Consider the following 20,196-nt stretch of genomic DNA (forward strand, 5'->3'; position numbering starts at 1 on the left):
TTTTCATTAACAAGGTAGGCTAATGGGTAGTTAATAATTGTTAGTGGAGTTTGCTCTGTATTCTGCTTATAATGATAGAAGTAAAGTCTACAAAGCTATTTATGCCCTGTGGAAAATATGGTCCTAGTTTAGAGAAGAATTTGGTTTACTGGATATTTTTCTTCTTGTGCTGGCATTGGGAGTCATGACTATCTCAGATAAGCCAGGAAGGACTAAGGGGTAATAAACTTTTAGGCAATGAATAAAGTAGCCTAAAACCTACTTTACTTTTTCAAATGAACTCTCGGTGATAGTTTTACAGCTACTTTTCAAGCTTTTGCACATGACAAGTTTTTTTGAGGGGAAAACAAGTTACAATAACATCAACAATTCTGTAAGCATAAATAGGCAAAAGTACTAAAGTAGAAAGAAAATAATTCAATAATTTAGTTAAATACAGTCTTATTACAAGTCTTGTATCAGAATGCCAATACCAAAAATCAAAGTTTTAACTTTAGACTGTTAATAGATTGAACCTTGGACAAATCTAAGTTGAAGAATGATCTAATATTAAAAAAGTAAAATTTTTATTTCAATGGAATATTATCTTCATATCTACTACAAATCTATGTTTGCAGCTAAGGGAAAAAAAGCACAGGTTTAATTTTTAAAAACCACAAAATGTTTATGGAAATGAAATCTTGTGCTACAAAACAACTATTTTGAAACTCACTGTTACCATTACTTTTTACCCATTTATCATAAAAAAACTAGTTCTCAGATTCTGCATACAGACAGCTTTATGTAAAATATATAAACATTTGTCCAAATTGGTACACAGATTGCATAAATATGGCAATTAAGATTGCAATTACAGATGTGCATGTACAATGCTGTGCAAATTATCACAATATTACAATTTCAAAAATTATTCAAATTGGTATCCAAGTAAAGCAATTAGTGAAAAAATACCCATGCAGAATTTAAATATCTCAGAACAAAATTTAAAATGTCTTCATTAAAAGTTCACACATTTAAAATAGTTTTATTCATTTTATTTGTATATGTCAAAATACATTTTTTATTTCCAAAATAGTGAGTTTTGCAACTAGTTTCATGCAGAAACAAGGTCTGCTCAATACTACCAATAAAATCAATATAGCACAGTAGCTGTTCAATTTTAGATACAAAGAATAAATAACCTAAATACAAAACACTAAAATATTAGAAACATGTATTTAATCATTCTTCACAGGCATCCAAACTTCACAAATATAAACCATAGCATGCCTAACTGTTGTGCAACCAGAACATGTTGCAGTCACTCAAACTGATCAATTACTGTATATTTTACCTCCACATTAGACCATGACCATGAAAATTCTCTATATTCAGACCCACCATTCATACAGTTCAAATATAACCAAAAATAAAATTCCACAACTATCCTTGTACCTTTAAAATCAAGAATCCTGAGCTTGGTAGTAAGAGCATAACCTTATATCTTCATAAAACCATCAAGAGAGAGGACTTGAAATCCTGCTTACCAAAATACCCTTCCCCAACCCCAAAGTAATCTAAAATAGGCAGTAGAACACAATGACCTTTTAAAATGAAGAGGTACAAATTCACATTTAATATAGTATACAATACACTGAATAATACAATCAGCTACAATAAGCTTTACAATGTACAATTTATTCAAATGGCTGAACTGTTCAGTGGTTAAAGAGACAGTTATGTGCCAGAAAGATGTAATATTTTTGCATGATTTAATGAAAATATAAAAGCTATTTGTCCAAATAAAAGCCATCTTCACTATGTAGTTGGTTTTGCTTTTTTTTTTTTTTTCCCCTAGAAAAAGGCCACTGAAATGTATAAAATGGTCTGAACATGATGGTGGTATTAAAGTCAATGCCTCTTCACATGGCAAAAACAGTGCATTTAACATTAACTCACGGGTTAAGTCTACAAATGATTTCATAGCATTACTTTGGCTAGCACAACAGTTTTAGACAGCACTCAGATAAATATAGGTATGTGAAATGTGAAGCAATTATCTTATGCAATTTTAATTATAGTTGAATACTAGCAAATGACAACTGAAAATAAAAGTAAAAGCACTTTACAGTAGAAAATTTCTGTAAAGATAGGGCTCCACATAATGTATAACTTTTAAAGTCTTTATATCACATTGTTAGCACATTTTGTTTTTAACACTATCATGGAGTAGCCTACTTTGCATTAACAGACATCTGAAATAAGAAAATAGTCAAGCATGCCATGTGGTGTTCTAAAAATCAAAACAATACACTTATTTATATTTACAGCATCACTCAGTACCTGCTAAAATGAATGTGAAGATTACAGAATCTAACATACTACAATAAAAAACAAAAACAAAAAGTGACCAATAGAAGGCAGAAAATAGAACTTAAAAGATCTAATCTCAACTGACTTAAAGCATTCATATAAGAAATAAATGCATATTGCACAAACAGTGAAAGCAAATGTTCCACCAAGCAATTCAGTTCCAGGTGGGAGACAACACATTAGCCTAACACATGACAATAATCTCAGAAGGGCAAATATTCTCTTCCATGAATAAGAAAGCTGGGAAAAACATAGAAGACTCTGCCACATGAAGAGTTAGAAGGAAAAAATACAAACCCAAACTTAGAGTAAAGCAAAAAAATTAAATATTAAAAAACTGGAAACGTGGCACATGGAAAAATGTTGAATAACTGTCTTCTGTGAGAGCTGAAAGTTTTTGTTGACACAAAAGTATTTATGTACAACTAAGGCTTACTGGTTAAATATCTGAGGCATATCTGGCCTTGAACACTTTCCTTATATGCTGGAGCTGTAAACAAGTTTTCTCAGTCATTTAAAGAAAAAAAAAATCCAAAAATCCCCAAAACTTCTCAGCAGCTGCATTAACATGAAACAATGGTCTTGATTTAAAAAAAAAAAAAAAAAAAAAAACAAAACCAGAAACTTAAACAAAACAAAAATCCTAGATAAGAGGGCATTTGGCAGGATATCCAAAAATGACAGTCTCCAAAGGATTCTTCCCAGTCTTCCAGTGACTGCCAATTATGGTCCACTGGGTTATTAATATGTGCAATTCCTGCTGTGTTGTTTGTTTGTTTTCTATTTGGAAAGTTTGCTTATAACTCTGATCAAGGCCCCATTTTCATCCTTTAGTCTCTGGTTGTCTGCTTTTAGGTCTGGTAACATCTATGAGAGGAAAAACAGAAAGAAAAGTTTTACTTCAACAAAAAGATAAAAATCTTAATAAATGTTATACTTACACCACAAACGCATGATATCAAGCTTTTGCCAGTTACATATATTTCTACATCTAAAACATATATCAAAAAATCCTGATTTATGAAGCTAATTGGTTTAATAAATGATAGAATAAAAGATTTATTCTCTTATCCACAGAAATTTACTAAATTACTTGATTTTATGACTCACAAGCACACCATATTAGAGCAGCCAGAAGCCTGTTTTTGTTAGGATAGGCTCTTCAAGGGAGTTCCTTTCAACACCTAAACCAAAGCCTTTTGCTTTAAGCTAGACTTAAAATATTATTGTTCCACATGAAAACCAGCCTATCTAGTAAAGTGTTGAGGTAAGAATTAGACTTGTTCTTTTTTTTTTTTTTAATTGGGGATTAAACCCAGGGACACTTTAACCACTGAGCCACATCCCCAGCCTTTTTAATATTTTATTTAGAGACAGGATCTCTCTGAGTTGTTTAGGGCCTAAGTTGTTGAGGTTTGATTTCACGCTTTCAACTCATGACCCTCTTGCATTAGCTGCTGGGATTACAGCCATGCGCTACCTCACAGGGCAAGACTTGTTTTTTTTTTTTTTGGTGCTGGGGATTGAACCCAGGGCCTTGTGCTTGCAAGACAAGCACTCTACCAACTGAGCTATAACTCCAACCCCAAGACTTGTTCTTAGTGTCTGATTAAAGACAGGTGCTCAATGAATGGCAACTATCACTATTATTAAAATTTTAAAAAATACATTATTTTTGTACCAAGGATTGAACCCAGGGACACTCAACCACTGAGTCATATCCCCCATCCTTTTTATTTTTGAAGCAGGGTCCTGCTAAGTTGCTTAGGGCCTTGATAAATTACTGCAGCTGGCTTTGAACTTGTGATCCTCCTGCTTCAGCCTCCTGAGTGGCTGGAATTATAGGCATGTGCTACTGTACCTGGTTATTAAAACAATTAAGTCCAAGTAGTAAATGCAGATCTTTGAAAACATTCACTCATAAAAAGTAACACAGTGTTTGAAGCAAACAGAAAAACACACTCATATCTTTGAAACACAGCAATTTGATTTTCTGTAGTTTTACAAATTAAAGCAGGGGATAGAAATGTTATAGATTAAATAAATTTTCTACTAAGAATAATTGAAATTATGTGTCTGTAAAGTCAACTAGGAAATGGATTTAGCATATTTTGGATATTCTTTCCAAAATACTTAGTTCTCTTTCCTCAGTTTTCAAAGTGTACTATATAGTCTAATTAGATAAAAATAAAGTTTCTACTTCTATCTTAGGCCAAGACTTTAGGAAGAATCTAATTTTATTGGAATCAATTAATTCTTGTGTTCAGAATGTTTAGATATATAGTAATATGAAGTTTACACATTAAGATGTAAACAAAAAGGATTCTGACTGAAAATGACATTATTTTAAAAAACATGTAGGCTTAATCTTCAGATTCTCAAAATATATTAATCATATATAAAATGTTTTATTGTTTATATTCCATTTTCTTTCTAGTAGGACTATAAAAATTAGCTGTATTTTAAGATGTAAAATATTTTTTTGACTAAAAAATGTGCATAAACTTTACAAAGTACCGAATTCTTGAATCTTCCCTTAGCTTTACTGTAGTTTATCAGCTGTAATATACAATTAGTGATATTTTCTGACATTCTGAGAAGCCATGCATAATTAAACAGTTACATGATAAGCTCCAGACACAATGGCATTAATTTGTAAAAGTGAGCTCTTACAAAAACACGCTTACTAATATGAAAGCACCTGCCTGGCTCTACCAAGAAGAAATGATGAAACTATAAGTTAAAGGTTCACAGACTGAAGTTGCCTACAGAACCCTGAGCGCTTGGCTACCACTCTTGTCAAGGCCCTATTCTCAGTCAGCAGTCGCTCATTTAACTCTCTCAGAGTTTGAATTTGCTTTATTTGGTGCAGGTTCTGTAGGAATCAGAACATAAAGAAATAAGAATAAAAAATAAGAAAATGGAAAAGAATACATGAGCATAAAGGATAACAGATAATGAATACAAGAAAAGTCTAAAACCAATATTTTAACAGATTTAAAAAGGTAAGAAATGTATTCTGAAATTCCATGTCAAACTAAATGAATAAGCAAATAAAAACCAAAAGATTTTCTCCAGTGTTCAAAGTCATTTAATAATGGTCTAACAACCAACTAAACAATCCAATAAAACATTTAAATCTTGATATTCTAATTCTATGGGCATAATTTCCTATGCATTATTCATTAATTCATAACGTGATAATAGGTCAACATCTAGCTATGCTTTTATTTTTCCTCCTACACAGTTCAATGTTCAAAATAAATAATTACTTCCATAGGTATTAAAATATGCTTCTACCTGACCATCCCTTCTCATGTCATTTATTTTGAAGGAGAACATTCTGTCTTTTATTACCTCCCTCTACCATTTACTCTCCAAGAAACATATGGAAAAGTAAAGACTTAATAAACCCCACATATTACAGTTAATATCATCCATTAAAAAAAAAAAACCCTAAATATCGAAAGTGCTATACAAATTGATTTTTTAAATGATTTAGGTTTTAAATCCTCCTCTAGCTCACTAATACCAGAATTTAGGAAAACAGAAGCACATGGTATAGATAATTCACAAATTGGTTAAATCAGTTTTGAGAACAATTACAGTATCTATAATAGTATAATACTAAAATTCAAAAGAGCACTATCTCTAATAAGTAGTGTGGTTTACTTACTTTGAGTTCTTCTTCCATTTCAGATATTCTTCTTTCTAGAGCTCTTCGTTCCTAGATCAATTTAAGGTACCAATATTAATTATGTAATTATTATATCCTTGAGTTTTCTTCTAGTGTGAAATAGTGATACTTCAAAATTAAAGATAAAAATCAGGAGCAGTGTAGAAAGAGATGTGATGCCAGTGATGTGTGAAGAGCATCCCAAAATTTGAGAGAAATAAATTTGAAGACATTTATTTTTTCAATACTTTTTATAAGCGCGCTTTCTCTCTCTCTCTCTCTCTTTAAAGCTTTGACTTTCTGGTAAGATGATACATAAGGTGTCCAAACTATTTTTTTAGTTAACATAAAACTTAGGGATAGAATAAGCCAACATTCAAAACCTGTATATGAAAAAAAAAATTCCCAAACAGAAAACAAAACAAAATAAAAACACACAAAGATGCAATTTTACTAGTGATAGAAGCAGAAAAGCGAGAAGCAAACATGCCTAAAATATGTGTACTTCATAATTTCAAAAGGATCGAAGAGATCTCCAAACATGTTTACTATTCATTATTTATCCAATTGACTTTACATATAGGTTGATACTGTGGTAGCATTAATGCGGTGAATCTAATGGAGAAGCAACTGCAGCAATCTATTTTAAACTTGTTTCATAGAGTGACAGGCAAAGCCAACATACAATATATTATTGCAGTGTACTGTTTTATTCTCCCTTAAATGATAAGCATTCTAGGGTGTTATGCAAAAAGCAAGCAGCAGTAATTGACGAGCTGTAAAACTGGTTAGGTCATACCGCCCAGAAGATACTGACTCTTGCCGGTCACCTTTCAGATATAAACCATTTACATTTAGTTTAATCACACTGAAAACTCTTTCCAAGACATTCTTTCCAAGATTAATAATTTGATATTTAGTAATGCAGAACATTTACTGTAAATGTCAATGTTTTTAGGATATGTGACTTAAAAAATAATAGAATCTCACTCCTACTTAAAAGTACTGTTATTCTAATATTTACATGCTTAAACATCACAGACAAAAATGTTATTTTCTACATATTTCTTTCTCCTAGATAACATAGCCAGGACAAATACACATAAACTGCTGTACTTCTCCAAGTACTATTTGTATTGTATCTTATTTGATCTTCATAATTTTGTGAAATAGATTACCTTCTGACAGGTAATCTCCCCATGAGCCTCAATTTTATTGTGTGTCTTAAAGATTTTAACTTACTGGTAGAGCAAGAAAAGAACATTACACCTAACTGACTGATCCTGTTGGCTCAATGGAATTCACAATCATAAAACTACAGGTAATATATTTTTGTTGGACAAACATTAAAACAAAAGTAAATTGCTTAATCTTAAGCCTGTCTGACTTAGAGAATGCCAAATAAATGTCAGCAGTTACGATCATGATAAATATCTATTAAATTAAGAAAGGATTAACTACTTTATCTGCATTTGACAAGCAGAAAAAAAAAGGTCAGTGAGAATGTCAGATCACAAGCATAATCACAAGGGTAGGTATACCAAAATATTAACTCTCTCTGATAAGATTATGGATGATTTTTATATTTTCTTCTTTTGCTAAAATTTTGTAATAAGCACATTACTTTCATAAAAAATTAAATATTCTTAAAAATGTGACTGTCTCAAATATAAATACATATTTTGATTAAGTATATTTTGTTACATATCTTTCATTTCAACCATTAGTAATGATTAATAGAGAAATGATTTTATTATTTCTGTGTATCTTTGAAACAAATTCAATGAGATATATTATAAAAATAATGTATGGTGTATAAACAATATACAATAATTTAATAAGTAATTCTGTTTTAAACAAGTATTAATTATACCAATTAAAAAATAACTCATTACACTTATTTTTAAACCTTGCTCCAATAATAATAAAAAGAAAATTATTGCAAAGTACAATTTAGTAAAGGCCACATTAACAAACTGTATTTGTTGGTTTGTTTATTTTATTTTTGGGTGAAAAAGGCAAATTGGTTATTTTTTAAAAATGAAAGAAAAATGTGATATCAATTCTGATTATTCTTTGGCCTAAAGAGCAATGCTACCAAGATGCAATTTCTTTTTTAAAACCCGACAAGTGTAGGCACTACTCACTTGTACTACAGATACTCTTTAAGAACTTTTCCTTTAGCTTTTGGATCATGTATAAATTTTCAACTGCTCAGATTAAACTTGTAGATTTACTTCTATGGCCATTTCCAGACTACTGAGCAATATTAAGTGGAGTGTATTTAAATGAATATATCACAGCCAATAAAAAAAAATTGTAGAAAGGCATAAAAAGCATAAGAATCTTCTTGAAATCAATATTTTCTTGCTTAAAATAGGTTAAGATAAATATTTAAACTCAAAATTAAAATAGCATTAAGTTTCAAAAGAATGTGAAAATTTGATGACTCCAGACTTAAAAAATTTTATTGCAAGAATGAAGTATTTGGGCTGGGGCTGTAGCTCACAGGCAGAGCGCTTGCCTAGCATGCATGAGGCAAGGGGTTCGATCCTCAGCAGCAAATAAAAATAAAAAAATAAAATAAAGGTATTCTGTCCATCTACAACTGCCCCCCAAAAAAAAAAAGTTAAAAAAATGAAATATTTTAATTTAAAAAATTGGAAACAAATATATGATTAAAATGTATGTATATACATGAAGCAATAAACATTAAGTACATAAAGATAAATAGCATTTTTAAAATATCAGATTTCACTATCACAATGTATAGATTTTGGTACTGGGGAAAGAATGTTTTAAAAATAATTCATTAAGAGAATAATGTGGTATACTAAATTTTAATTAAGGCCATTTCATACTAGAGGCCCCACAGCTATATATTTATTCAGGTAATATTAATTTAAGCTAGCTAAAACTATCCATAAAACAAAACAAAAAACCCTGACACTGCTTATACAAAACAGTTAAGAAGGAAAATAATTTCTTAGTCAATGAGATAGACACTTACCCTTTTTTCCATTTCCAATAGTGACCTATCAGCAAATCTTTCTTGTCTCTGCAACAAAGCAAGCAGTTAGATTATAAAGGGGTTGTAAGTGCAATTAAGATGGGGAGGCACAGTAACCCTCCTTTAAGTATTTAAAGAAATTACAATATTTAGGTGGTGTAACATGCAGATGTGAGTGAAGAAAACAAGATGTGTATTGAAAACCATAAAGAATAAAAGAATAAAAAGTAATGGAATCATTTCCTTGGCTCTAATTTTATGGCCTATATAATTTTCCATACTTTTCATAGTTTAGTTGGGGCTAAAGATTGGTGAGTATTGTAGAATAAAAATGAAACCATCTTAGTTTTCCCTCAAATGCTCAAATTCTCTTCTTTCTTGCACCATTAGCATTGACTAATATTAATATGAATGGCCAGATTCTAGAACCTTGAATGAATATTACCCAACCGAGTGCAGCCAGGCCAGTAAACTTGTCTTTCTGTCCTCCTCATATGTATCGTAGTCTTGCTCACTCCTTCTATCTTTCTTTTCCAAACATGCTCCAGAACTGGTAAAAGGGTTCATAAATTTTCACTTGTAAAAAATTCTAGCTATATAGACTTTCTTCTGAGGAGGTCAGGTCTCTTGTTTTTTCACTTGATGTACTATGCAACCAGCCCAAAGTTGATTAAATCATGAGATGTGAGCTTGGTTGTAGGGGTATACAAAGGACCTTCGGATTTTAAGTCATATGCTGCACCCTGTATTCAAGAGCTCTAATCTGGATAATGAGCACAGGCTCAGTTAAAAGCAAGTGGAATCTAAGATCATATTTACTTTGACCTCTACACAGACCCTTGGGACTCCTAGTCAATTTGCTGAAATAAATTCAACAAATGGCTCACTCCTCAAAAGACAATTTTCTAAAAATCCAGTTTTATTAATTTACCAAAAATGTTTCTGGACAACTTTAACAAGAATGGTCTCTTATGGCTACTGAACACAAATGTACTTTAAAGACAGCTCATCATTAATTAAGCACAAATTTTCACTGTTTACTATGGTAATTTTATATTTTTCTCTTTCCATTTTCCGTTTATTGCCATACTGGGGATTGAACCCAGGGCTTCTCACTGAGCCACATTCCTAGCCCTAATGTGGTAATTAAAAAAAAAAAAAATGCCTTTTTTTTTTTTTTTTTGCTATGCCTTTCTGCATTCATGTTTTAATATCTTTAGGACCTTTAACAGTTACTTTTTAAATCTTCTTTCAGAATTTCTTATTTATCGTTATAGTACAAAAATTTAAAGAACTCATCATGCATAATCCCACATATATTTACTTTTGTCTGTTATTTTAAATGGTTTTATATTTTTACACTTCCTCTTTTTGGAAAAGCAAAAATTGATATAATGTTTCTTTTTTTAGAAATTCAATCCATAATTTCAAATATGAGTAGAACTATTTCAGCTAATTCTGATTTCTGGCAGTTTTTAATTTAAAATGTTTATTTGCTAGAAATATACAACAAAAGGTTGATATGCCATATGAGATCTACAAATGAATCATAAAATACTTAAGACTAAAACAATTTAAAATTAGATGAAAAAGATCAGAAATAGTATTATGCCATTGTATGTAAATTTATAATTTTAGATGAAAAATGGCATTTCAATGATTTTAAAAATTTAAAAAAAAAGGCATTTCACTGGGAATCTTTTTCCCCAAATGGGAACATTGTAGTATTTTGTGATTTGTTTGCCCATTTCATAGATTAAAAAAAAAACCAAAAAACCAGGCGCGGTAGTGTATGCCTATAATCCCAGCAGCACGGGAAGCTGAGGCATGAGGATTTCGAGTTCAAAGCCAGCCTCAGCAAAATTGAGGTGCTAGGCAACTCAGTGAGACCCTGTCTCTTAAATAAAATAACAAAATAGGGCTGGGGTTGTGGCTCAGTGCCCCTAAATTCAATCCCCAGTCCCCCACCACCACCAAAAAAAAAAAGATTTAGTTAACATTTTTATTTAGTTACTGCTTTTAGTTACACATGCTAGTTCTAGCTTTTAAAATCCCAATTAGTAATCTGGTGAACTTGTCATTTGGCATGTATACAGCCAACTGGTTTTGATAAATTGGCCTATTTATTTCCATTGGAGACTGTACAGGGTAGACAATGCTCATTTAGGACAGGATTTAAGAATTCTGGGCTTCTTGCTAAATGCTATCAAAAAGACCTAAATTTCAAGATTTTCTTTTTCTTTTTTTTAAATTGTGGTGCCAGGGATTGAACCCAGGACTTCAAGCATACTAAGGATTCTTTTTTTGGTAAATATTGGTGCATGTTAATTATACAGAATAGCTGGGTTTTATTGTGGCATATTCATTAATGTACATAACAAAATTAAATCAACTTCAACCCCCTTCCCCAAAAACTAACATTCTTCCTTCATTTTCATGAGATCCCCTTTTTCCCTTTGGTTTCTACATATGTGAGAAAATGAGAGTTGTTTTTCTGAGTTTGGCTTATTCTGCTTAACACAATGCTCTCCGGTTTCATCCACTTTTCTGCAAATGACAATTTCATTCTTCTTTATAGCTGAATAAAAAACTCCATTGATTTATTAACGTTATTTAACATGTATATACTTTATCCATTTACCTGTTAAGAGATATCCAAGCTGGTTCCATAACTTGGTAATTGTGAACTGGGCTGCCATAAACATGGGAATGCATGTGTCTCTAAGATATCCTGACTTCAATTTAATCCTTTCAGATAAACAGCAAGGAATGGTATAGCTGGATCATACGGTAGTTCCATTTTCAGTTTTTTTCGAGGAACCTCCATACTGATTTCCATAATGGCTGTACTAATTTACATTTCCACTGCTAGTATATAAAGGTCCCCCTAAGGATTAATTCTAAGCAGGATGATAGTTCCCTGGGAAACATTCCATATGACTATCAAACTGCTACTGCTATGTATATTTATGAATAGTCATGAAAAGAATAATAAAACATATCAGGTGGAAGAATTCCTGGTAGACTACAATTCTCAGGACAAATGTTCTAAAGTTGGACAAAAATGTTCACTTCAATGCTTAACAATTTAACTTGTTGTTTTACTTTAAACCCAGTGACTTGTTTCTCTGGCTTTAGAAGAATCAGACATTTGTACTTAAACCACATGCTGTAGCTTTCCTATTTTTTGGTGCTAGCAATTGAATCCAGGGACTCATGAATGCTAAGCACACGTTCTACCACTGAGCAGCACCTCCAGCCTAGAGGTTTTAAATTGTATGACATTTCAAGTTATTATGACAACTTACTATGAAATGTGTTCTTGTTCTTACTTTTTTGTGCATCCTCTTATTAAACCCCAATTAACTGAAAGAATCTGAGGAATCTTTTCAACCTTATGTGCATGACCCCTGAATTTTAGCATAGCATGCATTGTGCATAAACAATTGCTTTACAACACAACAGTTAAAAAATAAAAAAAGGACCTAGTAACAAGTATAAGTCAAACACAGAGACTAAATTTTTAGAAATTAAGAAAAACGTCAATACAAAAGACTGACCAAAAAGAAGTATTCTGTTCACTCGTAGATCAGTGCTATTTTTTTTTATTTATTTTTTTATTTATTTTATTTTTATTTTTTAAGAGAGAGTGGAGAGAGAAAGAGAATTTTTTTTAATATTTATTTTTTAGTTCTCAGCGGACACAACATCTTTGTTGGTATGTGGTGCTGAGGATCGAACCCGGGCCGCACGCATGCCAGGCGAGCGCGCTACCGCTTGAGCCACATCCCCAGCCCCGATCAGTGCTATTTAGATCACTGCTTTCAAGATGAATTCTAAATGCAGAAATATGCTTATGCTATAAAGTAACATGCTAAAATTAAGCAAATGTATGTTCTTCAAAATTATAGAACTCTTAGTCTTTAACATATAAATAGATCCTGTCTAATCTCCAAGATATAAAATATGTAGCATTTCTAAGGTTATTTGAACACATTTTTTTTTTCTTGTTTTGGGAAAGGAAGAGGCTGAGGAGGAGATACGTCTATTACTATATACTGTAACTATTAATATATACCACAGAAAAGAAATTGGAAAACAATTTGAGTTTTGCTTATTAGCTATCTCAACTGTAGTGTCCAAAATTGTCTGTCTTCTCTAGGCTGTTACACAGAAGGGAAATTACAAAAGAAGTTAAAATGATTACCTCTAGTCACTTTTACTTGAATAAACAGAAATATTCATAAAAATTTTTATAAAGAAATTTTGAGGAATGGGGGTATAAGCAGGTGTAGAATACTTGCCTAGCATTTACACAGTCCAGAGTCTGGTCAACAACAACAACAACAAAAATGCTATAGGATGATTCTGTAGAGATGACAGAGATATACCAGGGAAAATTTTAATGTAATTTGAGAATAACAAAGAGAAAAGGGTACAAACCTGGGTGGCCTTTTCCAACTGCAATTTAAGATCTGTTAATTCCATATTTGTATCATGTAGCTGTGCCTTCAACTTTTCATTTTCAGCTAAAATTTGTTCATAAAGCTATAAAAATAGGGGAGAACAAATTATTTTTCTGTTCTTATGTGTTTTCTGCCTATTACACCCTCCTAAATTTCTACAAAGGAGGTGATAGTGTCAGTTACATTAATCATTTTACTTCTATGACTTAAAATTAAAAGGCAAGCAAAATTTTTTTTGTTTTATTTTTATTTATTTATTTATTTATTTTATTGGTTGTTCACAACATTACAAAGCTCTTGACATATCATATTTCATACACTAGAATCAAGTGGGTTATGAACTCCCATTTTTACCCCAAATACAGATTGCAGAATCACATCGGTTACACATCACATTTTTACATATTGCCATATTAGTGACTGTTGTATTCTGCTACTTTTCCTATCCTCTACTATCCCCCCTCCCCTCCCCTCCCATTTTCTCTCTCTACACCATCTACTGTAATTCATTTCCCTCCATGTTTGTTATCCCATTCCCCTCATAACCTCTTATATGTAATTTTGTATAACAATGAGGGTCTCCCTCCATTTCCATGCAATTTCCCTTTTTTTTCTCCCTTTCCCTCCCACCTCATGTTTCTGTTTAATGTTAATCTTTTCTTCCTGCTCTTCCTCCCTGTTCTGTTCTTAGTTGCTCTCATTATATCAAAGAAGACATTTGGTATTTGTTTTTTAGGGATTGGCTAGCTTCACTAAGCATAGTCTGCTCGAGTGCCATCCATTTTCCTCCAAATTCTATGATTTTGTCATTTTTTAGTGCTGCGTAATACTCCATGGTGTATAAATGCCACATTTTTTAATCCATTCATCTATTGAAGGGCATCTGGGTTGATTCCACAGTCTAGCTATTGTGAATTGTGCTGCTATGAACATCGATGTGGCAGTATCCCTGTAGTGTGCTTTTTTAAGGTCTTCAGGAAATAGTCTGAGAAGGGCAATAGCTGGGTCAAATGGTGGTTCCATTCCCAACACACCGAGCCCGGATTGGGCTGCATTCTAGTTCTGGTTCGCCTGCTTCTCGTGACTCAGCACTAATGATCCCGCTGAAATAACTAGTCGGCCCACCTAAAATATTTTTTCTAATATTTAAATCCAAATTTCATTTGGTAAAATTCAAGACATTTCCCTTTTCTGATGATTTTGTCCTCTTAACGCTTGAATATACTTTTCCCCCTCTCTACTTCTTCCATGGTAATTCTGACTAATATCATTTCTTATACAGATTATACTTCTCCCTCTAATCTGTTGTATACATAAAAACAAAGTTTAACTTTTCAAAATAAAAATCTCTCATTTTCTTACGCCAACAGTTCTGTCACCCCTTCCTCCCAAACACACACAAATTAAGAACCCATGAAGGCTTTCCAATATTTTTAGCATACAGATAACTTTAAAATGGTCTATAATAAAACTGGTTTCAGCCTATACATCAACATTTAATTATTTCAATGTATCATGTATCCTTGTACCACAATGTCTATATGCTTACAGTTCACTTCATCTGGACATTTTCTCTCCCATTTTTGCTCATTAACAACTAATCAACCTTCTTTTCTTACCTGAAGCCTCATTTTCTTAGGAAACCCATTCATATATCCCACCACTTTCATTTGTTATACACTTTTATAATTTTTTTTTGTACCAGGAATTGAACTCTGGGGCACTCAACTACTGAGCCACCTCCCCAGCTCTACTTTGTATCTTATTTAGAGACAGGGTCTCACTGAATTAGTGCCTTGCCCTTGCTCAGGCTGGCTTCAAACTCACCATCTTCCTATCTCAGCCTCCTGAACTGCTGGGATTACAGGCATAAGCCAATTGTTTCTGTTGTTCAGGGTGACTGGTCCAATTTTTAAATTATAATTCATTTGTAAGATGTTTGTCTCTCCTATATGGAATATGCCCATAAGAGCAGTACATTATCTCCATCTTCATTGCTCACTTATAGATCTAACCAGTTAGCATAATTTGAGTATTCAGTTATTTATTAAATAAATGCCTGAATCAAACTCATAATGGGAAACAACTTCCTCCCTTGCTACATTTGCTCATTTGCCTTATAAATTAAATACATAATTCAAAGAGTTGTCAGATAATAGGAAAACGTACAAATACCACAAGACCCTTCCTTCTCTATAAACTTCATAAGGTTTATTCCAAACTCATAATGTGAATAATAATACTTGAAACCATAGGTTGCTGAGGTTTTAGGATTTATTTATCAATTAATCCTTAGTCCTTAATAACACCTGATCTATCACAAGTTTCTAGTTACTAAGAAAAACTATATTCTCTTTAAAAAAGCCATATTTTTCTGTGTGGCTGCTTTCTGCTAACAAATCAATAAACAAAGTGTGTGAACATATACCATATGTATACTTTACTACCAAATACCCCTTTCTAGCTCAATCACAGTAATGGCTTGAGACACTTAAATGTAAAATAAAGTACTGGGTATTTATCTCTTTCCTTTAAAAAACAAACAGCTATTTATATTCTATTTACCATTACTTACCAAAAACGAAAAATGAAAGTTATTTCAAGATATAAGTTTTCTAGAATAATACTGAAATGTATTTTTCAACACAAAAGATAATTTATTTTTAATTAAAAATATAAGTAACCCAAGTACCTTTTTAAAGTCAGTTGAGTCGTCCTTTTCTAGCCTGCTACTATATGGTTTTCTTTCTTCTAAGTAACTATACGATCCGGAGCGACCCAGCAAGGAATCATACCGATCACTAGCTGAAGTGGAACTGGTTTCATATCTTCAAAAGATAGGTTATAGTCAAAAACTTTATTACAGGCTTTCTTTCACAAATTACATACATTCTAGCATTTGTTAATTCAATATTCCAAAATAGTCTCCCTAATTTATCTTATCAATTTTTGATAAAGGGATTTTAAAAATACTATTAACTTATATTATTTGAAGATTCAAAATCTCTATATCCAAAAGTCAGAGATGGTTTTATATTTGATAAACTATAAAGTTTCAAATTATGTATTTTCCCACATTTTAACATCCCTGACATCAAAATGTGGCTTTTAATTGATAGCATAATTTAAATGGCAGCACCTTTCCTTTGTAAGTGGCATATGCTGATGTTTTAAATTAATAACATCTTAGATTTGATAAAATACAGTGTATCCAAAGTGATAGATAGTGGGGTTTGCCCTAATCAGGAAGAATATATCTTTACTTTTAATTGTGAATCCTTTTATTATCTAATTCTGAATTCAGGTTACCTTTTCTGATAAATGCTATGGTTTCTGCATTTTAATTTAAGAGAATCATCAATATATAAAACACATTCTTGTTTTTATAGAGCTTTGGTTAACAATTATGGGTAAGCGAAATAAACTGAGAATAGACTGAAGGACAGTAATTTTGAGTTAGATGAAACTTTTAAACATATCTTCATTTTCTTTTACTAAAGCAGGGTTAAGGGAAGAGATACTAAATATGTAACCAAATAAATTTTTGGATAAGTGTGTATTTCATCAGTCCCTGATGTTAATAATGAAACAGTCAAAGCTGAAATAACTTAGGAAACTCTGAAAAAAGTATCACTATTGCAAAGATGTGGGAAAAATCTTTCTTCCCTTATAGTGACTTACTATGACCAATAAACTAAAAGTAAAGCCTTTAACAAAGAAAAGCTAATAATAGGGACTGGGTCATTTAAATTTCTATAGGTTTTAAAAAATTACCCAACTCATTATAAACTTACAAAATACATAAATATTAGCAACATATTTCTAGAAAAGATAAAAATGAGAAAAAAAGTAAAGCATACCTAGAAATGGAATCCGTCTAAAAAGAAAAAAACAGGCATACTAAATTTGATGCTTTCATTTCATTAAACTATTAACTGATGACTGAACAAATGAACTTAATTGACATTAACAATGTTTCACACTATTAAACAATTTGCTAAATATGCTTTAATGTGGTTATTGTTAGAATGAAATTATAAAATAAAAGCATCACTGTATATTTTTATATGCACAATACCATATGGTTACATTTGTGAATTTCTTTTGTGAATTCATACAAACACCACCACATGTAGTTTTTTAACTAGAAGAAAAAATAAGGAGAGACTAAAAAAAAGTATCTATTACTTATACTCAGGAAAAGAAAGTGACATGTTTACATTTAAGAAATGTCAAGTTTACTATGTGACAAAGTAAATAAAACAACAATTTTATTCATTTTTGGTTTTGAGGCCTGGGAACCATCATTCTATTTTTTTCTGAGTATGACTTCTATAGATGTATGCATAAATGAAATCATGTAGTATGTCTTTTTGTGTTCTGCTTATTTCACCTAGCATGTCCTTGCTCCCTATATCATAAAATCCTTCTTCCAGAATAAAAATATTCTTCTAATTTTTCTGTTTGCTAAAAGTTCATAAAAGTACATGGTATACAAAGTTCCTCTGTAGTTACTCATTGTCCATCCCTTAGACATCCACTGCTAACATTTTTCATACATACAAGATTTATGTGAATACACAAAATACTTATTTATGCACATGCATTTTATTTAATCTACTCCCTGAGAATAGACATTTAGAGTGTTTTCATTATTTTGCTTTACAGGCAATGCTGCTAGTTTTATCTTTATATACTTGATTTATATCCTTGGAAAAAATTTCTCAAAGCAGAAGTGTTAACTTAAAAACAAATGAACATCTCCTTAATGCTTCTGATATGTATTGTAAAGCTGATCTCCAAAAAAGCTCAATTTATTATAGTTCTAAGACTTTATATATGTGATTATGCACATATATCATATTAGTAGTCATACCAATATGGGCATTATTAACTTTTTATCAATTTCCATTTTACACTGTCATACCTTTAGTTATTAATGAGGTAGAATACATTTTGCAGCTTCTTGGTAATTTGTATTTTTATTTTTGTAAAATTTTAAATTTCATTACATTCTGTTCCCCATTTATGTATGTATAAATGTATGTATGTATATACTGGATTTGTGAATATACTTTTATAAAGTCATATAAGTAACATGCAGTTTTAAAAAGACATAGAGGAATTTAATAAAAAGGATATCAAACTTTGTCTCAATACACTTATTTATTTAGTTTTTACTGATCCTCAAATATTAAATGTTTAATGTTAGAAAAGGCTACAATTATTCACTTTTAAACTGAACAACTTTGTGTCATCTAAGTTTAATAAAAGTATCTTTTCTGCTATATTCCAGCTTTACATGCTTAAATAATCAAAACTTCTTTTTTTTAATTGGTGTCATACTTGTTTTAAATTGATTTATCACCAATGTTCTTTGTGTGCTAAAATTTTTTACCATTCAATAGCTTAAGGAAAACAAATCACAATAACCAAAGCAACAGAAACCCAATTTTTGGAAATAATGAACAATGATATGACAAAGTAATTCAAATTATGTTATAAAATTTCATCTTAATTTGATTTTTATATGCTGAAAGTAAATTCAGTTTTACATGTAATTCAGAACTTTTCAGTGACTTCATAGCATCTAAAAATTCAATCAAACAAACACATGCCAGAAAGTCATCTGTCAATGTGTTTAGATTGGATTAAAAAATTGTTTAGAAGCTTTGTTGTTGAAGACATTTTTGAGGTAATTATAAGGCCACTTCAGAAAGTGACATAAGAAGAATTTTGCTCCTCACATTTTTTCAAAGAAGTTAGGGCTAATGCTATTAGTTTTCAAAAGAGAACAGCATACTTATTGGGAGAAGAACTGTAGTAAGATATTGCAGAAGACATTGTGGGTCAGCATCTTCACTCCATCCTTCCTTTTCCTCAAGGTATAACAGTCATTAAGGTTTAGATGAGATGATGATATATAGCCCATACTAGGAGCAAGATGGCCCTAACACTTCAGTGGTAGACATGTCTAACCTAAGCCAACTATAATTCCATACCTATGAGATAAATTATTTTGAAGACGAAGCTAACATATAAAACTATATAACATTACCAGAGTACAATAATGTACTGATATCCAGTTTGGGTTGGATTTTCTATTACTTGTGACTAAAAGAATGCTAGCACAAAGTAAGATCTATAGACTCTTCTATTTAAGACAAAAATTATTTAAATTGTTTGGAACTAAGAAAACTTTTTTTCTAGAAATAATGTTCTAAGAATCTTAATGTATTTCATGCATAATTTTTACAGTAAAATGTAAACACAGTATATGCTTCAAAGTTACACCTTTGTAAGTCAGAAACTTCTCCTTTCCACCCAGCTTGAGGAAGGTGGGTCTGTGTGATAAGTCAGTTAGAAGTGTCAGCTGGGAATGTTTTACTAATTTCCCTTCTCTTGTTTACCTGTCCACTTTTTTACCCCTTGAGAGATAGAAATTCATAGAGTACAACTGGGAAAGGAAATGATGGGAGAATTTGTTACAATAGAATATAATAAAGAAGGGACAGAGATGAATTGGGGGAGTTTTAAGAACTGATATGCAAAAGGTTCAATTTACCCTCAGTACTAATTCACTCCTCAATCTATCTGACTACCTAAATATAAGAGTATCTTTTTTCTTTTTTAAATTTTTTTTTGGTAGTTGTAGATGGACAGCATACCTTTATTTGTTTATTTTTATGTGG

At 31.4% G+C, this 20,196-nt stretch overlaps 1 protein-coding gene across 6 annotated transcripts in view; it reads right to left on the reverse strand.

The window, feature by feature from the left end:
* Positions 1-1,018: 1,018 nt before the first annotated feature.
* The window catches only part of PPP1R12A (protein phosphatase 1 regulatory subunit 12A), a 139,851-nt gene continuing 120,673 nt past the window's right edge, over positions 1,019-20,196 (reverse strand). For 3 of the 6 annotated variants that reach the window (XM_081310752.1, XM_081310751.1, XM_081310750.1), the window contains 6 exons: positions 17,365-17,381; positions 16,197-16,332; positions 13,482-13,586; positions 9,039-9,086; positions 6,029-6,079; positions 1,019-3,219 (listed from right to left, as the gene is read on the reverse strand). In XM_081310752.1, coding sequence (XP_081166878.1) covers positions 3,133-3,219; positions 6,029-6,079; positions 9,039-9,086; positions 13,482-13,586; positions 16,197-16,332; positions 17,365-17,381 — 444 coding nt within the window. In that variant the 3' untranslated portion in view covers positions 1,019-3,132. Of the gene's footprint in view, positions 3,220-6,028; positions 6,080-9,038; positions 9,087-13,481; positions 13,587-16,196; positions 16,333-17,364; positions 17,382-19,278; positions 19,962-20,196 lie in introns of those variants that run through there. The other 3 variants (XM_081310754.1, XM_081310755.1, XM_081310753.1) reach the window with 3 other exon arrangements.

Source organism: Spermophilus citellus (assembly GCF_964194105.1).
Source record: "Spermophilus citellus genome assembly, chromosome: 10".
Classification (NCBI taxonomy): Eukaryota; Metazoa; Chordata; class Mammalia; order Rodentia; family Sciuridae; genus Spermophilus; species Spermophilus citellus.